General features: G+C 51.9%; 3 protein-coding genes across 6 annotated transcripts; 2 read left to right on the top strand and 1 right to left on the bottom strand.

Moving 5' to 3' along the window:
* Nucleotides 1-641: 641 nt before the first annotated feature.
* On the bottom strand, nt 642-5,297 carry PPT1 (palmitoyl-protein thioesterase 1). Of its 3 annotated transcripts, none has more exons than XM_054223641.1 (9): nt 5,162-5,297; nt 4,716-4,825; nt 3,768-3,895; nt 3,402-3,472; nt 2,436-2,538; nt 2,252-2,342; nt 1,648-1,746; nt 1,361-1,432; nt 642-914 (listed from the first exon to the last, which is right to left on the bottom strand). In XM_054223641.1, the coding sequence occupies exons 1-9, from the start codon at nt 5,268-5,270 to the stop codon at nt 792-794; spliced, it is 906 nt and encodes a 301-aa protein (XP_054079616.1). In that variant the 5' UTR covers nt 5,271-5,297; the 3' UTR covers nt 642-791. The 3 variants fall into 3 exon arrangements, with proteins under 3 accessions (XP_054079616.1, XP_054079615.1, XP_054079614.1); XM_054223640.1 differs by lacking the exon at nt 5,162-5,297 and adding an exon at nt 4,969-5,150; XM_054223639.1 differs by lacking the exon at nt 5,162-5,297 and adding an exon at nt 4,940-5,109.
* Nucleotides 5,298-5,468: 171 nt separating this feature from the next.
* LOC128918815 (sodium-dependent phosphate transport protein 3-like) lies at nt 5,469-10,621 on the top strand. The gene is made up of 13 exons (XM_054223486.1): nt 5,469-5,528; nt 5,886-6,038; nt 6,353-6,525; nt 6,768-7,001; nt 7,106-7,193; nt 7,603-7,689; nt 8,052-8,170; nt 8,385-8,546; nt 8,751-8,883; nt 8,969-9,116; nt 9,419-9,509; nt 10,047-10,197; nt 10,310-10,621. Exons 2-12 carry the CDS (start codon nt 5,942-5,944, stop codon nt 10,176-10,178), a joined length of 1,464 nt encoding a protein of 487 aa, XP_054079461.1. The 5' UTR covers nt 5,469-5,528; nt 5,886-5,941; the 3' UTR covers nt 10,179-10,197; nt 10,310-10,621.
* Nucleotides 10,622-11,630: 1,009 nt separating this feature from the next.
* Nucleotides 11,631-15,242, top strand: RPL11 (ribosomal protein L11). Of its 2 annotated transcripts, XM_054223489.1 has the most exons (7): nt 11,631-11,743; nt 12,143-12,293; nt 12,668-12,774; nt 13,180-13,311; nt 14,096-14,206; nt 14,594-14,644; nt 15,167-15,242. In XM_054223489.1, the coding sequence occupies exons 1-6, from the start codon at nt 11,738-11,740 to the stop codon at nt 14,615-14,617; spliced, it is 531 nt and encodes a 176-aa protein (XP_054079464.1). In that variant the 5' UTR covers nt 11,631-11,737; the 3' UTR covers nt 14,618-14,644; nt 15,167-15,242. The 2 variants fall into 2 exon arrangements, with proteins under 2 accessions (XP_054079464.1, XP_054079463.1); XM_054223488.1 differs by lacking the exon at nt 14,594-14,644 and having other exon boundaries at nt 11,632-11,743.
* Nucleotides 15,243-15,804: the final 562 nt, after the last annotated feature.

The following is a 15,804-nucleotide window of genomic DNA, read 5'->3' as shown; positions in this document are numbered from 1 at the left end:
CAGGTAGGACAAGATGACCTTTGCTGCCTAACCCTGCCTACGCTGCTCTGAATACTTTCCCCACGAGAAAGAACAGGCTTTCCTCAACTCCCCTTGAATTAATTTGTCAGTAGTTGTCAAATCTCACTCTTTTATTTTAGTTGTTTAAAGTTCTTTATTGATTTCAGTTGCTGTACAAAAGTCCATAAAACAAGCCATTAGTTGAAAACTGTTCAAGCTGTTAATACTCGCTTAATTCAAAACCCTCCTTTTTAAGCAGAAACCCCTAAATTTGGCCCCTTTCCCCCCATCTTGAAGGACGTGTAATATCTTTCCTCTGCATACAGCCATGTAAGTCTACTTGCTGATCCCCTTAAGAGATCAACATTCTTAACACTAGTCATTTTGGTTAATACTGCCATTGCATCCTGCGAGGAACAGGCAAGAGGGAAAACAAACCTCTCGCACAGCAAATCGTTTTGCCATCACCAAGTGACTAGCACAGCCCCAGCTCCGACAACTGAAGTAGACTTACCACGGCCTGTGCAGGATCGAGTGTTTCAAAGTTAGCGCAAGGCTCAGTCCAGCCATATTGGAGCGTCATTACATCCAAACAAAGCCCGGTCTCTTACTGCAGTGTTAGAGGTGCCGCCTCTGCACACTGTGGCGCTGCTGAGCTAAATCCCCCTCTTCTTCCCCTTCCCCAGATCCCCACAGGCTTGTACGCAGAAAGTGCTGTTGCACAGTAGCAGCTGCATTAACTACAGTGGTAGACCCTCCCCAGTGCTCTCTCAGCATGCCTCCCCTTAGCTTCACTGGAGGAAGGGGAGAATAGTACTGTAAAACCACTCCTCCGAGAAGTGCAGGTGATCCCCTTTCACCCCGAGGAACACCAGCTTCCCTGCTTTGTCCATCTCCTGCAGCCCCAGGCGATCCTGCAGAGAGAAGCGAGACCATAGCTTCCTGGAGCCCTGCCACAGCCAAACGCTGGCAGTGGCTGGGGAACCCAGCACAGAGACAAGTGCTGGTCAGATATCCTTGTTGCAGCTAGAGGGGGTTCCGCCTCTGCTCTTCAAAGCTTCTCCTCATGGAAGGGAAAAACGGCATTTTGGGTGACTCTTAAAACAAGGCTTTTAAAAGGAGCAGAGCTAATTAAGCTCATGCTGAAGGGTATCTTGAGCCAGGCATGAGACCACCACTGTAATTCCCAGTGCCAGAACTGGCCTGGAAGAAAATGCCCTCCCAAACAGCTACTGGCAAGAGGAAAACATGCCCCGGGAACAGCAGAGATGGCAAGCAGAGTAGAGCTGTGGGGTTTAGAACTCAAGGGCCCAGGGACACTTTAGAATGGAAACAGCAGAAACCCCTCAGTAGAACATACCTCTAGGTACAGCGAGGTCTCCTTCAGCGGGATGGTCTCCTTGGCTTGGCCGCTTTTGTAAAACCCAAACCACTGTCAGAATAAAAACAAGGAAACAGTTGCTGAAGGGCTCCCAGGAGATAAGAAGGCTTTCACCAGCTTCTGCTGGAGACGGTGCAGTATCAGGCCTGTTTGTCCTCAGCCTGCTCCTCACCAACCTGAAGTTCTGCCACCAAAGGACAGACCAGAAACGAGCAAGCAAGAACCAAAACACCACTCAAAAGCAGCACCCGTCCTGCCTGCCTCACCTCAGAGATTGGAGGGTCGACCATGGTATCATTGAGAAATTTAACCATCACAAACTTTTTCAGAGCCATCAGGTTTTTCTTGTATGTCTCATTGATGCCCTGGATGAAAGCAGCAGAGAACAGATCCAAGTCACTGGAAAGCCCATTGAGACAGGTTGGGGAAACTGCTCCAACTTGCCCTGCACCTGCAAAAGAAACCCTGGAGAGCACCAGCCTGGGAGGCAGGAATGTGCACTTCCGTCAACAGCCTCCCTTGTCTGTGCCTATGGCATTCAGCCTCATCTCCAGGCTGTAAAGAGAGGATGGGTCTCCCCTGGGGAGGGACAGAATTTGCCTACTCGAAAGGTGATGGGTGGCCTGAGCACATGGCGTATCTATATCAACCACTCCAAAAGAGTGCAGTGACACAGGAAATGCTCTGCCACGGACAAGTCTCATTCATAAATCTACCAGCAAAAACACTTTGTACACTCCTGGGATGCAGGCAAAATATGCTCCCCTTCGAACTCCAGCAAAACTATTGCCAGAGAGAGCTAACATGAAGGAACTCACTGATAAGGCTTCTGTTCTCCTGCTGGCATTTAATCATCAGCCAGGTCCTTACCCTCTCCTGATTTATGTCAGCCAAAAAGATGCTGTTTTTCCTGTAGTCCTCCTCCTTTAGAGGGTCATGCCAATATTCTGCTTGTACCAAGCTGGAGAAAAGAAAAACCAAAGATCAGACCAGAAGCCCAGAGCTGCTCATGTAGGCCCGGCCCCTGTTGCTGCAGCCTGATGAATGTACTCACTGCTCTTGAACAGCTTGCGTGTAGGCACCCAGATCCAGCGTCTTTCGGATCCAGTCACAGATATGGGAGCTCTCCCCAGGACAGCGTGGAAAGCCGTATACGCCTGGGGTACGGAGACACATAACAGCTCAGTGAGACAAACTGAAATCCCTTAATCCCTCTGCTGGTAAAGAACCAGCCTCTTACAGAGCAGTGGCAAGAATTACCCAGGGAATCAGGCGGTCTTTAATCCTGCAATCTCATTAGACAGCCCTCCTGCCCCTGGGCGCTATTACACACAAAGATAATGGACGATGTTCTTGAGCTGAGGGTATTGCTCCGGAGAATGGGGCACGCAGACAAGCAGAATACCGTCCAGCTGGCCTGGTGTGTTCCCAGGAGGCCTCAGGATGGTTCCCTATGAAACTTCCTACTACACTACAAAGAAATAGACTCAAGCCATGGAACTTCTCAGGGGAGAGTATATGAAATTCATTGCCACCACTCTTAACTGTACACCTTTTAAATTCCATTTTATACTGCCTCTTCAATTTACTGCAAAAAGCACCTCCCTTTCCTTGGCATTTAGCCTTCCAGATGCCTATATAAAATGTCCTTGTGACCCAGAAGGTTTAGTTTCATAAAGACTTTGCTCTGTAGTAAGAACTTTCTTCTGAAACAACTAGTCCCAAGTGCTTCCAAAGTATGTAAGAATTCTACCCAGACAATAAGTTGTCTGTTTACAAAAGTCCCTTCTCATTGCCAGTTAAGCAAGACCAAGATAGAAGATACCGTAGTCGGCTAACAACCGGGCCAAAGCAGATCACCAGATTCGGACAGGAACAAAGGGACAGTTTAATTCATAAGAAAATGGTCAGATTTTAGGAAGAGTCCAAAAAAAAAAAAAAAAAAAGAATTTCTCCTGCTGACAGAAGCCCCCCACCCTCCAAGGTGGTTAGGAGGTGTGATAGCTTAAGAGGACACTACCTTGATGCTGTCCCCCAACGGAGATCAAATTGAGCATGGGAGGAGAAGGGCACCTCTGGGCCACCGCCCTCCTGTGGAGAAAGATGAAGGAGCTGAGCTCAATGTGCCCAGGCCACCAATGCTGGTTCATAGCCAGCTCTCAGCTTGCCACTGAGTGGGCTCAGGCACTTGGGTAACATTTGCAAAGAGAATTAACTCCTCCTGGTAGAGGAAGGCTACAGGGAAACATTCTTGCCTCTTTTACAGTGCTCCTACTTTTACAAAGGGGTTTGTCCATTTACATCTGCTTAACATTTCAAAAGAGTTTTAAATCAGAAGGTAAACCCAACAGAAATCACTGGAAATGGAACAGAAGTGTAAACTTACAGGAACTGGCCTCCTTGGGAGAAGCCCATTGCGTTGTAGCCTCCTTTCAGATGAGGGTCCTTTGCGAGCTGGCTGCACACCTCTCTCACTTGATCATTCACATTCATAAAGAAGCTGTTCTCCATATCCTGGTGGATTACCCAGATTAAAATGTGTAACTTGTACCTTTACAATGGTTTATGCTATTATAATCTCTGCAAATAGGTCACTAACAGTTCTGCTTTTGAAAGAGGACCTTAACTTTCTCAATATGACAGAAATGAAATTCAAGTTTTGAGACTTCCCTTCACCAAATCTTTGTTCCTACTCTGCCTGGGAAAACTGGCGCATACAGAACAGTGACATTTGCCCAAACTTCTTGACAATTTGAGTCCTTTCAGATTCTGTGTATATGTATAAAATTTTAAAAAAATAATAATCAAACTTTACCCATCTTTTCCAGAACCCCAAAAATAACATACATTGCACATTATCTTGAGAGACTATTTAAAGAAATTCCGTAGGGCTACCCAAAATTGACAAAAACCACAAAGGCGCAGAAGTCTCTATGTTTATATGGAAGATGTATAGTGAATAAACAGTTGTAAATCAAAAACGATGGCAAGGAGCAAAGCTCTGCTTTAGCACAGCATCTTATCACAGGTCTTCATATAAACCGGAGTGGTGAGAGAGTGCTAATCGTTGGATTTGCATATTAATACAATTTAGACTAGGAATTTGTTTTTCCCCCGGTTCTTTTCTGCAGGTATTATATAAGACTTTATTCGTTTCTATCTATCAAAGCTGTTTACTTCACAAAGAAAAAAAAAAAAAACAGCAGTGAAAGCACTACAAGAATCCTTGTGGAACCATGTTAATAACAGACTGCAACAACTATCGCACCTTCAGATCCACACACTAGCCACCACCCTGCCAAACAGAAACGCGAGTGACAGCAGAGTTAGCTACCTGTATCAGGTTGTTTCCAATCTTGAGAGACAGAACATATATCCCTGGTATTTTATTCTCCACTATTTTTTTAATGTAGCCCATGCTTTGTGGATTACAGCAACTGTCTCCTGCAAAAGGGAACCAGACGACACACCGTCACGCCACCACCCCGTCCCTCACCTCGCCTCCACCAACACACCAGGACCTCCCTGCTGCAACGGGGCCACGAGCTGCCAACGCACACAGCGGACCGGGGGAGGAGGGTCAGCACCTCCCGGCCTCCGCAGAAACCCGCGGCCCGGAGGAAGGGGAGCGGGGCCGGGGTCAGCCTGCGAGATCCCTTCGTGCCTGCTCGGGTCGCAGCACGGTCCCGTCAGCGGGCCGGCCCAACTAAGCCCTGCCGCCCCGCCCACAGAACCGTTACCGGAGATCGGCCCCGCCCCCCGTTGCCGGTCCCGGCTCACCCATGCCGTGCCAGATAACTAAGGGGATGGCGGCAGCCGCGCCGCCCAGGCAGAGCCCCAGAAGCACCAGCACCGCCGCCCTGATCGCCGCCATCTTGACTGGGCACATGACGCGCGCGCCGCACGGGTCAGGCGGCGGGGGCGGGGTCTGTGGTGGAGGGCGGAGCTCACCGTAAGGGGCGTGGCCTAGAGGCGGCGGGGCGTGGCCCCGTGGGGGCTCACCCTGGACTGCCGGTTCGAGCCCCAGCGTTCCTCCCTTCCACACCCGGGTCCCTGAAATCCCAAATCCCCGCCCTGGGGCGCGGAGCAAGGAAACACGCGTCCCCGCCGGTCCCCTCTGGGCTGGAGGAGACACCTCTCCCCCTACGTGAGCCACCCTGGGGGGAACGGGACGGGGCGGGGAAGGAGGCTCCCTTGGCACTAGCCAAGGGAGGGCAGCGGCTACCCCTGGGGTGTCTGCGGAAGCACCCCGGGGTGCAAGAGACCCCGCTGCCCTGCCAGGCTGTCGTGATTGGGAGTTATAAACCACGGGTGCAAATAAGGCTGTCCCGGGGAGGTTTGAGGCTGCTGTAAATCACTGTGCTCACAAAACGCTTGCACTGGTGGTGCGACCAGCAGCCTGCTCCGCTCTTGCTGTGCCAGTAATGGCGTTGGGAGGAAATGCCAGGGATCACTGCCCGCCTGCTCCCATGTTTGTTGACATTTGCGATTCCCTTCCCAACAGGGCTGGCCATTTTCTTGAGGAGAAGCAGCAGGCAGCAGCATTACAGGCAGGAGAGGATGCAGTGCCACGTGGACAACACGCAGGCAGGGGACAGGCCGGAGGCAAAGCAGGATGAAGCCCCTCTGCTTGCCCAGCATCTCTCCTCTCGCACAGGTAAATCCGCTCCCTGGGGAGGAGCGAGCTGAAGTGCTGCCTCAGCACAGACTGGGAGCCAGACGCTTCAGGCTTCTATATGTCCCCTCCACCCTTGGGCAAGTCTCCTTGCCTTCCTGCCCCTCCATTCTCCTTCTGGAGACACAAACTGCCACCGCTGCAAAGGAGCAGTAGATGTCTGGAGGGTACCTGGGAAGAGCCATTCGTTGCTGCAGTAAGGTGATCGCCTGGCAACAGGGATCTGTAGGAGGGGGTGAGAGCTAACCCACGGCCTCTCCAACCAGCCCTGATTTGTGGGCTCTCCCCCTCCGCAGGGCTCTGCTCCGCTCGCTCTGGCCTGGCCCTAGCCCTGCATGTCTCTCTCTTTGTGGCGTACGCACTGCGGGTCAGCCTCAGCATCACCATCGTCGCCATGACCAACAGCAGCCACCCCCACGGCTGGTCCGGCAGCGCTCCCCATGGCTCCTACCCAGGATTTGCTCAGGATGTAAGTGGAAAGCAGATGCAGATAACTGAAAGATGCTTCCCGGGCTCAGTCTGCTCTTGCTTTTGCATAAGGACAGAGCCGGAAGCAGCAGAGAAAAGCTTTGAGGACCAGGAGGTGAAGGAGCAGCCAGCTTGGTTTGTTGTCCTCTGGGCTGTGTTTCCTGGTTGCTTCTCTCCTTCTGGAGGAGTCTGTGCCTGGAAAAGAGAGATCTCTGTCTGATAGACATGTTCTGTCTCCTCCAGGCCCCCGTGTACAACTGGAGTGCTGAGACTCAAGGAATCGTCCTCAGCTCCTTCTTCTATGGCTACGGCCTCATGCAGGCGCTGGGCGGGTACTGCTCAGGGCTGTTTGGGGGAAAACCCATCCTGGGCAGTGGGCTCCTGCTCTCCTCCGTGCTCACCCTCCTCGTGCCACCAGCAGCAGAGCTCGGCTTGAGCTTCCTCATTGGGCTGCAGGTGCTGCTGGGCTTGGCTGAGGTCAGTTGTGGCTCCAGGCACTGCCAGGCTACTGAACTTGCTCTGGTCGGCCATGGTTGTGCTCCCCATGTTCCTTCCCTCCAAGCTCCCTGTTGTCATTGCAGGGAGTGATATTTCCAGCTCAGTACACACTCTGGGCAAAGTGGGCCCCTCCGCTGGAACGCAGCAGGCTCATGAACATCGCTGATGCTGGTAAGACACGGGGCCTTTTACCTATCACTGACTCAGTAAGTGCAGGACCTCCCCTCACCCCCTTCTGTCCAAGCCAGTCCTCACAGCAGCCTCAAGTTCAAGGCTGTGGGTCCTCGGCAAAGAAGTGCTAGCAGCATTCAGCTTTTCCGCCTCTCCTCCTCCCATCCTGTGTCTTCTCTGTCTCCTTGGCTCAGGTCAGCCTGAGGCAGAAGAGGGAATCCAGACACCGAAGGGAGCAAACGTGGATACAAAAGTGCTTGTTTGCACAGGCACTTCATTTGCACCACCACATTTTCCCATTGTGAATCAGGCTGGAGGCTGTAGGTCTGTCCCACTCGCTGCTGGTCACACAAAGGTACTTGGGTACCAAAGTCCCATTAAAATGACTCTTATGGTTTCTGATCCCTAGGATGCACTTTTGGGACTTTCATTGCTCTCTTCCTGGCTGGGATCATCTGCCAGAGTCTGGGGTGGCCTTTTGTCTTCTATATCTTTGGTGAGTAATAGCCCATCATGTCTCTCTGCAGACCATTTGCTGGCAGAGCTCCCAGAGGATCCCCATCAGAGCCCTGCGGGACTAGCTCTGTCCTTTACTAGTCCCACACAGAGCTCTGGGCTTCCCTCTCACCTGCCAGGCCAGGATGAAGCCATTTTGCTGGGATACTATTAGGGAATGTGCCTTTGCTGAACCTTTCATGCCATCAACCTAGCCCCTTCCACTGTGAGCAACGGGTTAAGGGGAGTTCTCCCTTTCCATCTTCCTGCATTCATCATTTTGCTAGCACCAGCCTCCATCTCACAGGCTCTCAGCTCTGCTGCAGTAAGAGGAGCTGGCACTGAGATCCCCACTCCTTGCAGGTGGCATTGGCTGTGCCTGGTGCTTCTGCTGGTTCCTCCTCGTGTACGAGGACCCTGCACATCACCCATGGATTAGTGCCAGGGAGCAGGAGTACATCGTGTCATCTCTGGCTCACCAGGTACACACAAACCTTTTACCCGCAACTGAGCACACTGCAGACACCATAGCAAAGGGATTGCTCTGAGGCAGTTCAGCTGGGCTCCTTATGCAGTGGCCAGGGCTAGTCCCAGTCTTTGCAGCAGCAGATGGAGAGGCCGAGGAAAGCCTGGACACTCTGCCCAGGGGATGGGAGACAGGAACAGTGTCACTAACTGATGTTTTATTCCTTCCAGGGCAGCTCTCATGGCTGCTCCCTCCCACTTGTGGCCATGGCTAAATCACTGCCTCTTTGGGCAATCACCGTTGCCTGCTTCTGCACAGACTGGATGTTCTACTTGCTGCTGACCTCCATGCCCACGTTCTTGAGCAACATCCTCCACTTTGACCTCAGAGAGGTGAGTGCTGCCCTCCAGCTAAGGCTGGTCCCTACAACAGCGATGGGATTTGGTCCCTCTGTAGGCTGGGAACATGGAGGATCCTCAGCGATATCTCTTCCTGAAGGGTGGTGGCTCTGGGACCAAGGCAGCCGCAGTCTTGGAGCTCTTGGCACTGTTGCTTTGTGCCATGGACATGACAATGTCTCGTTCTCTGCTCTGCAGAATGGGCTTCTCTCCTCCTTGCCTTATGTTGGGAATGGGCTGGGGCACATCCTGGCTGGGCTGCTGGCTGATTTCCTCCTGGCCAGGCGAGTGCTTGGCACAGCAGCCGTCAGGAAGCTCTTCTCAGCACTTGGTAAGGACAAGCTTTCATCTGCCATCCAGCCTTTCCAACACGCTTGTGTGGCCTGTGGTAAAACACATCCCCTTTTCATCCCAAGGGATGCTGCTCCCAGCCATCTTCCTGGTGGCTGTGCCTTACATTGGCTGCTGTTCCACGGTTGTTGCGGTCCTTCTAACACTGGCCTTGACAGTAATCAGCATGACAGGGGCAGGCATCAATATTAACCACATCGATATAGCCCCCAGGTAAGTGGGTCTGACCTCTGTGCCCTCCCTGGCTCTGCATCCTTCCTGTTCCCAGTGCCCCAAGACTTCTGCAACTCCTACTCTCCCTTCCCTTCCCTTCTGTAGCTGGTGGCAGTACAAGCTAAGGAGTAAAATAAAAGCTTAAAATCCCCACAGTCCTGCAGGGAAAATCCTAGTGTTGCTTACCACGACAGGCGGTATTCATGCAGATGAGGAAAGGGACTGGCAGCACCTACTCCTTTCCCTTCTTGTGACAGTTTCCTCTCTGCCTCACTCAGGAAATCTTTGCTTCCTCTCCCCAGATATGCAGGGTTCCTGCTGGGAATCACAAATGCCTTTGGCATAGTTGCAGGAATTATTGCTCCTTCTGCAGTTGGACTTCTCGTTGGCCAGGTACTTTGGGGCCAGAAACCACAAGCACATCCCTGGAAGAAAACACAGATCTCCTCTCAGAAATGGATTCCTTTCTTTGCACTGAATCAAAAAATTACTCCAGGCCAACCTTCTCTCCCAACGAGCACATGTGATGTAGCACCCATTCAAACAGAGCTCCAGACCATTTTGAGGACACGGGGATGACTCAGAAAGCAGGAAGAGCTCCACATGGCCCCCATCTGGATGTACTTAGAGATGGGGAGAGGGTTGAGGGAGTGGGGTGAGGGGGAAGCTCTGTGCCAGGCAGGAAAGCTTCCTGAATTCGGCACAGTACACAGTGTTTCCAAAAATGCCAAGGCAGGAAATACATCTCCAAGAAGAGGCGGTCTGGCATATGCCTTGAGTTGAGCAAAGCTCTTCTGTTGTTGGTATTAGTAGCAAGCAGAGGATGGAGATGAGTTTAATGCCAGTGAACGGGGTGGCAGTAGTTGGGCAATCACTACATGGAGATAAAAGGAAGGGTGATACCATTGTGATCTGTTCTTGGTCCCCCAGGATCCCCAGACTGGCTGGAGGAATGCCTTCTTTGTATCTGCAGCCCTCAACCTGTTTGGGCTGATCTTCTACCTAGCCTTTGGCAGCGGGACCATCCAAGACTGGGCTACAGAGGACACTGCTGTGCAATGAGAGCCACGAGCATGGGAAGGTACACAAGGGAATGGGCTGCAAATGGGGTCGGGCAGGAGCCCCCTGTACTACTCTTGCCTGTGCAGCAAAGCTCAGCCGTGTGTTCCTGCCTGCTCCTGGGGCCCTGGCAGCATCCTCGGGTGATGGCTCAGGCTATGCAGCCCTGCCTGCACTCTGACTCTTGAAGTGCCCATCACCTTGACCCTGCTCTGTCCACCTTCTGATCCCAATCTACTGCCCTGGGGAGGCAGTGACCCACATTGCCTGCTGTGCATTTAACCCTGCCTTCAGCCTTTGCCCGCAAGAAGGAACGCTGCAGCATGGACAGATCCTAAATGGCAACCACAGAGACCTGGTAAAGCTGGCTGTCAGCTGAGCTCTGTAAGGAGCCTGTGGCTATTTCCAGCAAAGCTGTTCTTAGGTGAAGTAAATCAATAATGAAATAGTAGTGTAATGTTACTTCTTAACTACTGGCTTCTCATGCCCTCTGCACAGGGACTCCTAACACTTTTTTTCTCTTGTTAATGAGACAAGCTGATTGTTCATTCATCCTTCATCCCCTTTTAGAAGCAACTGGAGCAAAAAATAAGTGAGGGCATTACAGAGTTCAACCTGGCAGCCCTGAGCACGGTCCCTGGGAGGCGGGGAAGGGGATAAGCCAGTGTCATCCTTACAGAGTGAGAGACTCATCGCAAGTATTCAGCTCAGGACGAGGCCACTGAAAGAGATGTTTGGATGCAAAAAAGGGTGTGAATTTGGCTTGCCCCCCTTCCTGAAGAAGCTGTATTATGCTCTGCTCCCGGGGGTGTGGGTTGCGAATCCTCCCTTTATAGAATCACAGAATCATTTGGGTTGGAAAGGACCTTAAAGATCATCCAGTTCCAACCCCCTGCCATGGGCAGGGACACTTCCCACTAGACCAGGTTACTGAATGCCCCATCCAGCCTGGCCTTGAATCCTTCCTCCAGACTAAGTCAAAATGATGCAAAAAGAGGATCCAGATCCGAGGCACAGATCTGAAACCCACAAACACTTCGCTGAATAAGTGAAGTTGAAATTGAAATATGTTTCCAGGTCTGGTTCAAGGAACTCGGGGGTGTAGGGACAGGAGAAAATCCAGTAAGCTACACCCATTGCTGCTTGGCAGTGGAGATGCTCCAACGCCACCTGGTGCAGCATCTCCCAGCAAAACCACTGCGGTTCATCCCCCCTGGCCTCCGCAGCAGGCAGGGCTCCAGGCAGGACCCCAGCCCCCTCCGCCAGCATCTGCCCCAGCGCTGTTCGGAGCGGGCCCCGCGGCAGAGGCAGCAGCACACGGTGGTGCAGGCCCGGACCTGGCTGCGGGGCGGGGCGTAAGGGTGAGCAGGGCCGGCGGCCCCCACGCATCGCCGTCCCTACGGGCCCGGGGCACAAAATGGCGGCCGCCCGTCCGCGGTTGCCCCGGCAACCGGCCGCCGCTCCCCTCCGCCCTCCGGCCGCCAGGGGGCGCCGCCGCTCGCGCCGCGCCCTCCCATAAGACCCCGCGGCGGCGGCCGGCTGGTCTCTTCCCCGCCTCCGTCATGGCGGTAAGTAGCGGCGGCTGTGGGCTGCGGCCCGGCTGTGTCGTCTCTATCCGCCGCCATCCGCCCTCGGCGGGGCCCGGCCGGGCCGCGGCCTGTGCGGGCGGGAGCAGGGGAGGCCGGGAGGGAGAGCTACGGGGCCGATGTGGGCGGGGAGGAGCCGGTGGGCCGCCCTGGGGAAGCGACTGCTATGACAGGCCGCGGCCTGCCTGGTGGCTGAGCCGCCGCCGCGGCGGCACTTGAAAGGCGGCTGCGGGGCTGGGGTTCGTCCACGGGGCGGAGCGGAGCTTGGTTCCGGCTGCGATAGCGGCGTGGCGGAGCCTTGTCCGGCCGCCGGGGCGAGCGGTGGGCCGTCTCCCGGGAGCCCCTCGTTAGCCCCCCTCCCTCCGTGTCGTTTCTCCGCAGCAAGACCAAGGTGAAAAGGAGAACCCCATGCGAGAGCTGCGCATCCGCAAGCTCTGCCTCAACATCTGCGTTGGGGAGAGCGGGGACAGGCTCACCAGAGCTGCCAAAGTGCTGGAGCAGCTGACGGGCCAGACCCCCGTCTTCTCCAAAGGTGAGGGGAGGGTTTGTTTTCTGCCTTCAGCAGTGGTTGTTTTCCATTCTTTCCTGAGCACTCAGAGGGGAAAGCAGCAGTGTGGCTGCCCGGGAAGAGGTTCCTTGTCAGAGCCAGTGTGGGGAGGTCCACTCCCATGCGGTGTGAGAATTGGGGGTCTTAAATATTCGGGTGCTGGTTGTCGTTTTTGTCAGTTCAGTTCTGCCTCCATGCTTGGACTGCTGCTCTGCCCTCATCCCCAAGGAGGGGACACGTGGTTCCCTTGGTTCTTTGTTTTTTTCTTTAAAGTAACTTCTTTGGTCTTAAGCAAGCTCTGAATCCCCCAGGTGGGAGTTCTTTGAATAGCCTCTAAGTGTGATTATTGCTGCCTACAGCACGATACACTGTAAGATCCTTCGGAATCAGGAGAAACGAGAAGATTGCTGTTCATTGCACAGTTCGTGGGGCCAAAGCAGAGGAGATTCTGGAGAAGGGGTTGAAGGTGAGAATTTGGCTGGTCTGAATCTTTGATTTGTGAAAGAAGAAAACTTAATCTGAAAAGATGTGTGCTTTGAAATGTTGCACCTGATCTAGTTACAGGTTAGTAGTGGATGTTAAGGGTTGGGGTAGCAGATCTGTCTGATACACAGGCTGCTGTGTTTGCACCGTTTCTCTCTCTGGTTGCTGTTTCATCCTTACTTGAGAGCTAGTGGGTGCAGTTTTGTTTTTGAGGTTTTGTCTTTGAGATTCTGTCTTTGCTGCTGTGATTTATGAGCAGGGTCTGGGAGCAAAATCTTAGGGCTAATGATTTTTAGTCATGTGTGAGTTGTGGGTCTGGTAATAGTTGGTAAACACATCCTCTGTTTGTTGTCAATAATTAAATGGTGACTGGCAACCAATGTTTCAGGTGCGAGAATACGAGTTGAGAAAAAACAACTTCTCAGACACTGGGAACTTTGGCTTTGGAATCCAGGAGCACATTGATCTGGGGATTAAATACGATCCCAGTATTGGTATCTACGGCTTGGACTTCTACGTGGTGCGTATTCCCTGCGTCCTTGCAGCTCCTGGGCTTGTGTGAAAGCTCTAGAAGGAACCTAGAAGGATAACTGGCTCACATTAACAGTGCTGGAAGATAGAAAAATGCCAACAAAATCAAAGTCTAAACTGAGATTCCCAGGGCTGCTGTAGAATCCTTGGTTTATGACATGTCTCACAAAGCTTCTTCAGAAACAAATACTGTTGCTTTTACTGGTACTCATGGGATAACAGTGAAACAGCTGTGCTGGGTTTGGGGAAGGAAGGAGCAGCAGGGGCTTCAGGAATGCAGACTGCAAGAGGGGTTGCATTGCTGGAAGGTTCTCCCTGCGTTTAGAGGCCTGGAGATGGGTCATGTAGCAGTGGTGGTGGCTGGTGTGTTTGAGTCGTTCCATTCTGCTGTGCCTCACTCTGAATCTCTGAAATAGAGGGAAGCTGTTCCATATGTGTTGGCAGTGCTGTTTGCTGTATCTTTTCTCAAGAGCTGAGGCCTCTGGGTATGGAAGAATGTCTTCCGCACTCATTTTGGTTTCTGAGTCAGTGTATGTGCTAAATTGTCCTACCTAGGAGCTGTCCCTGTCAGCTTACCTGGCTGCTCAGAATTTAGAGCCTCAATGTAAACTGAAAACTAAGTAGAAGATAATGCTTGCAGTCTTCAATGCAACTCAAACAATGAGATCTTACTGATGTGGAAATTCTAGCCTTCCCTCCTAGAAAACTGTTAAGTCTAAGAAAACGAATAGATCCCAGAATGACATAGTGCTGTTGCTCTCCTCTCCTGGTAGGTGCTGGGCAGGCCTGGTTTCAGCATTGCTGACAAGAAACGCAGGACTGGCAACATTGGAGCCAAGCACAGAATTGGAAAGGAAGAAGCCATGCGCTGGTTTCAGCAAAAGGTGAAGTCCATCTTTATTTTTGTATCCCAAGAGTTTCCTAGCAAGTATTGGCAAAATGCTTCACTATGGAAGGGCAGGAACAAATCAGTGGGCAGGAGGAGATCTTGATCACTGCCTAAATCATTGATTTTTACTGCTCTGGGACAGCAGAAGTTGTGTTTGGGCATGAATGCTGTTCATGCCCCCTTTTTTTGTGTGCTGAACTGAAGAGCAGTTCTCATGTAAATCTGTCTCCCACAGTTTTTAGAGGTGCTCTGTGTGCATGGAGCACAGGTGATGAGGCAGGGTTAGGATTTGTTTATCCAATACAGCTTCCTAGCTCAGCTGCCAGATGTGGAGGATGGAGTGATCCAAATAAAATAAGTTCTTGGTTTTATCTGTCCATAGTGCTGTCTGACACAGACTGGATAATGAACCTGAGATGCTGAAAGCTTGATGGTAACTGCTTAGAGATGTGGGGACTCCTGATACTTTTTCAGAGGTGGAAAGGGTGGGCAGTCTGTCTGGAGGCTTTTTACTGGCTACTCTGCCTAGATCTACACTGGCCATACCTGCATGGGGCAGGCTTCAGCCTGCTCCTGCTGAATGCCCCTTTCCCATCCTCATGCCTGGTTCTGCTTAGTGTGGTATAGTTACCTTCAGGGGCCAAATCCTGGGGCAGTAAAAGGGATGAGTGTAGTTCTGATCAGATCGGCTTTTGGAGGGTGGGGCTTCTTGTTTCGCTGGGCTGATGAGCAGAGTTTAATGGTTATCTGAACAAAGCCCTGCTTGGAAGTTAACAGCACAGCAGCAAAGTAGAAAGGCAGTTAGCTGCTCTCCCAGGAGAACTGGTGTTTCATCTCAGTGTTGTCTCTCTGCCTTGGAATGAACACAATGGCTGTTTCCACCACAGTGGTATGGCACCTTTAACAGACAGTGCTTTCTCACTTGGTTCATTCTTTTTTTTTTTTTTATTTACAGTATGATGGCATCATCCTTCCTGGTAAATAAGCAGTTCCTGTTACCAAAAAAGCAAATAAAATTTTCTAACCCCTGACTTCTGTTGTGAATTTTGTGGGGGCTCCTCCGGACCTGGGAAGCTGCTGGGAACAAGGGTCGGTCACGCTCGAAAGGCAGCAGAAGGACAAGGACTGATGCTGTGCACTTGAAGAGAATGTGGTGTTCTTGAGGAGCGGGTGGTGGATTTACATGGATCCAGTCTTCAGTTCTGTACTGTCCAAGTGTACAAATAATGTGTAGAAGTTTTATGAGAGTTTGCAGTGGGCATAGAAAGAAGAAAAAAAAATACATGCTTTTTAGCCACTGGAGTTGTGAAGCAGAATTTGCTGAAGGGAATTAAGTCAGTCAGCTGTTGGTTCTGATCCTCCACAGACCAACCTGCAGTCTTAAGGGCAGCCTGCTCTTTGATGAATGAGGGATTCTGAATAATTAGAAGAAATTCCTTTACTCTAGGAACTAGTGCAAAGGAAACGGTGAGCATATCCCCTTAATAAAGCAGAGACATAAAGCCAAAATGTGGCTGAGGGTTCTTTGTTGAAGCAAGTGTGACAGGACTGGTTGGAAGGGGATGAGGGTCTGGGCAAGGCCTCTGGTGCTGG

Source organism: Rissa tridactyla, chromosome 18 (genome assembly GCF_028500815.1).
Source record: "Rissa tridactyla isolate bRisTri1 chromosome 18, bRisTri1.patW.cur.20221130, whole genome shotgun sequence".
NCBI lineage: Eukaryota > Metazoa > Chordata > Aves > Charadriiformes > Laridae > Rissa > Rissa tridactyla.
Note: the sequence above shows the minus strand (reverse complement) of the source record. Positions and strands in the feature narration are given on the sequence as shown.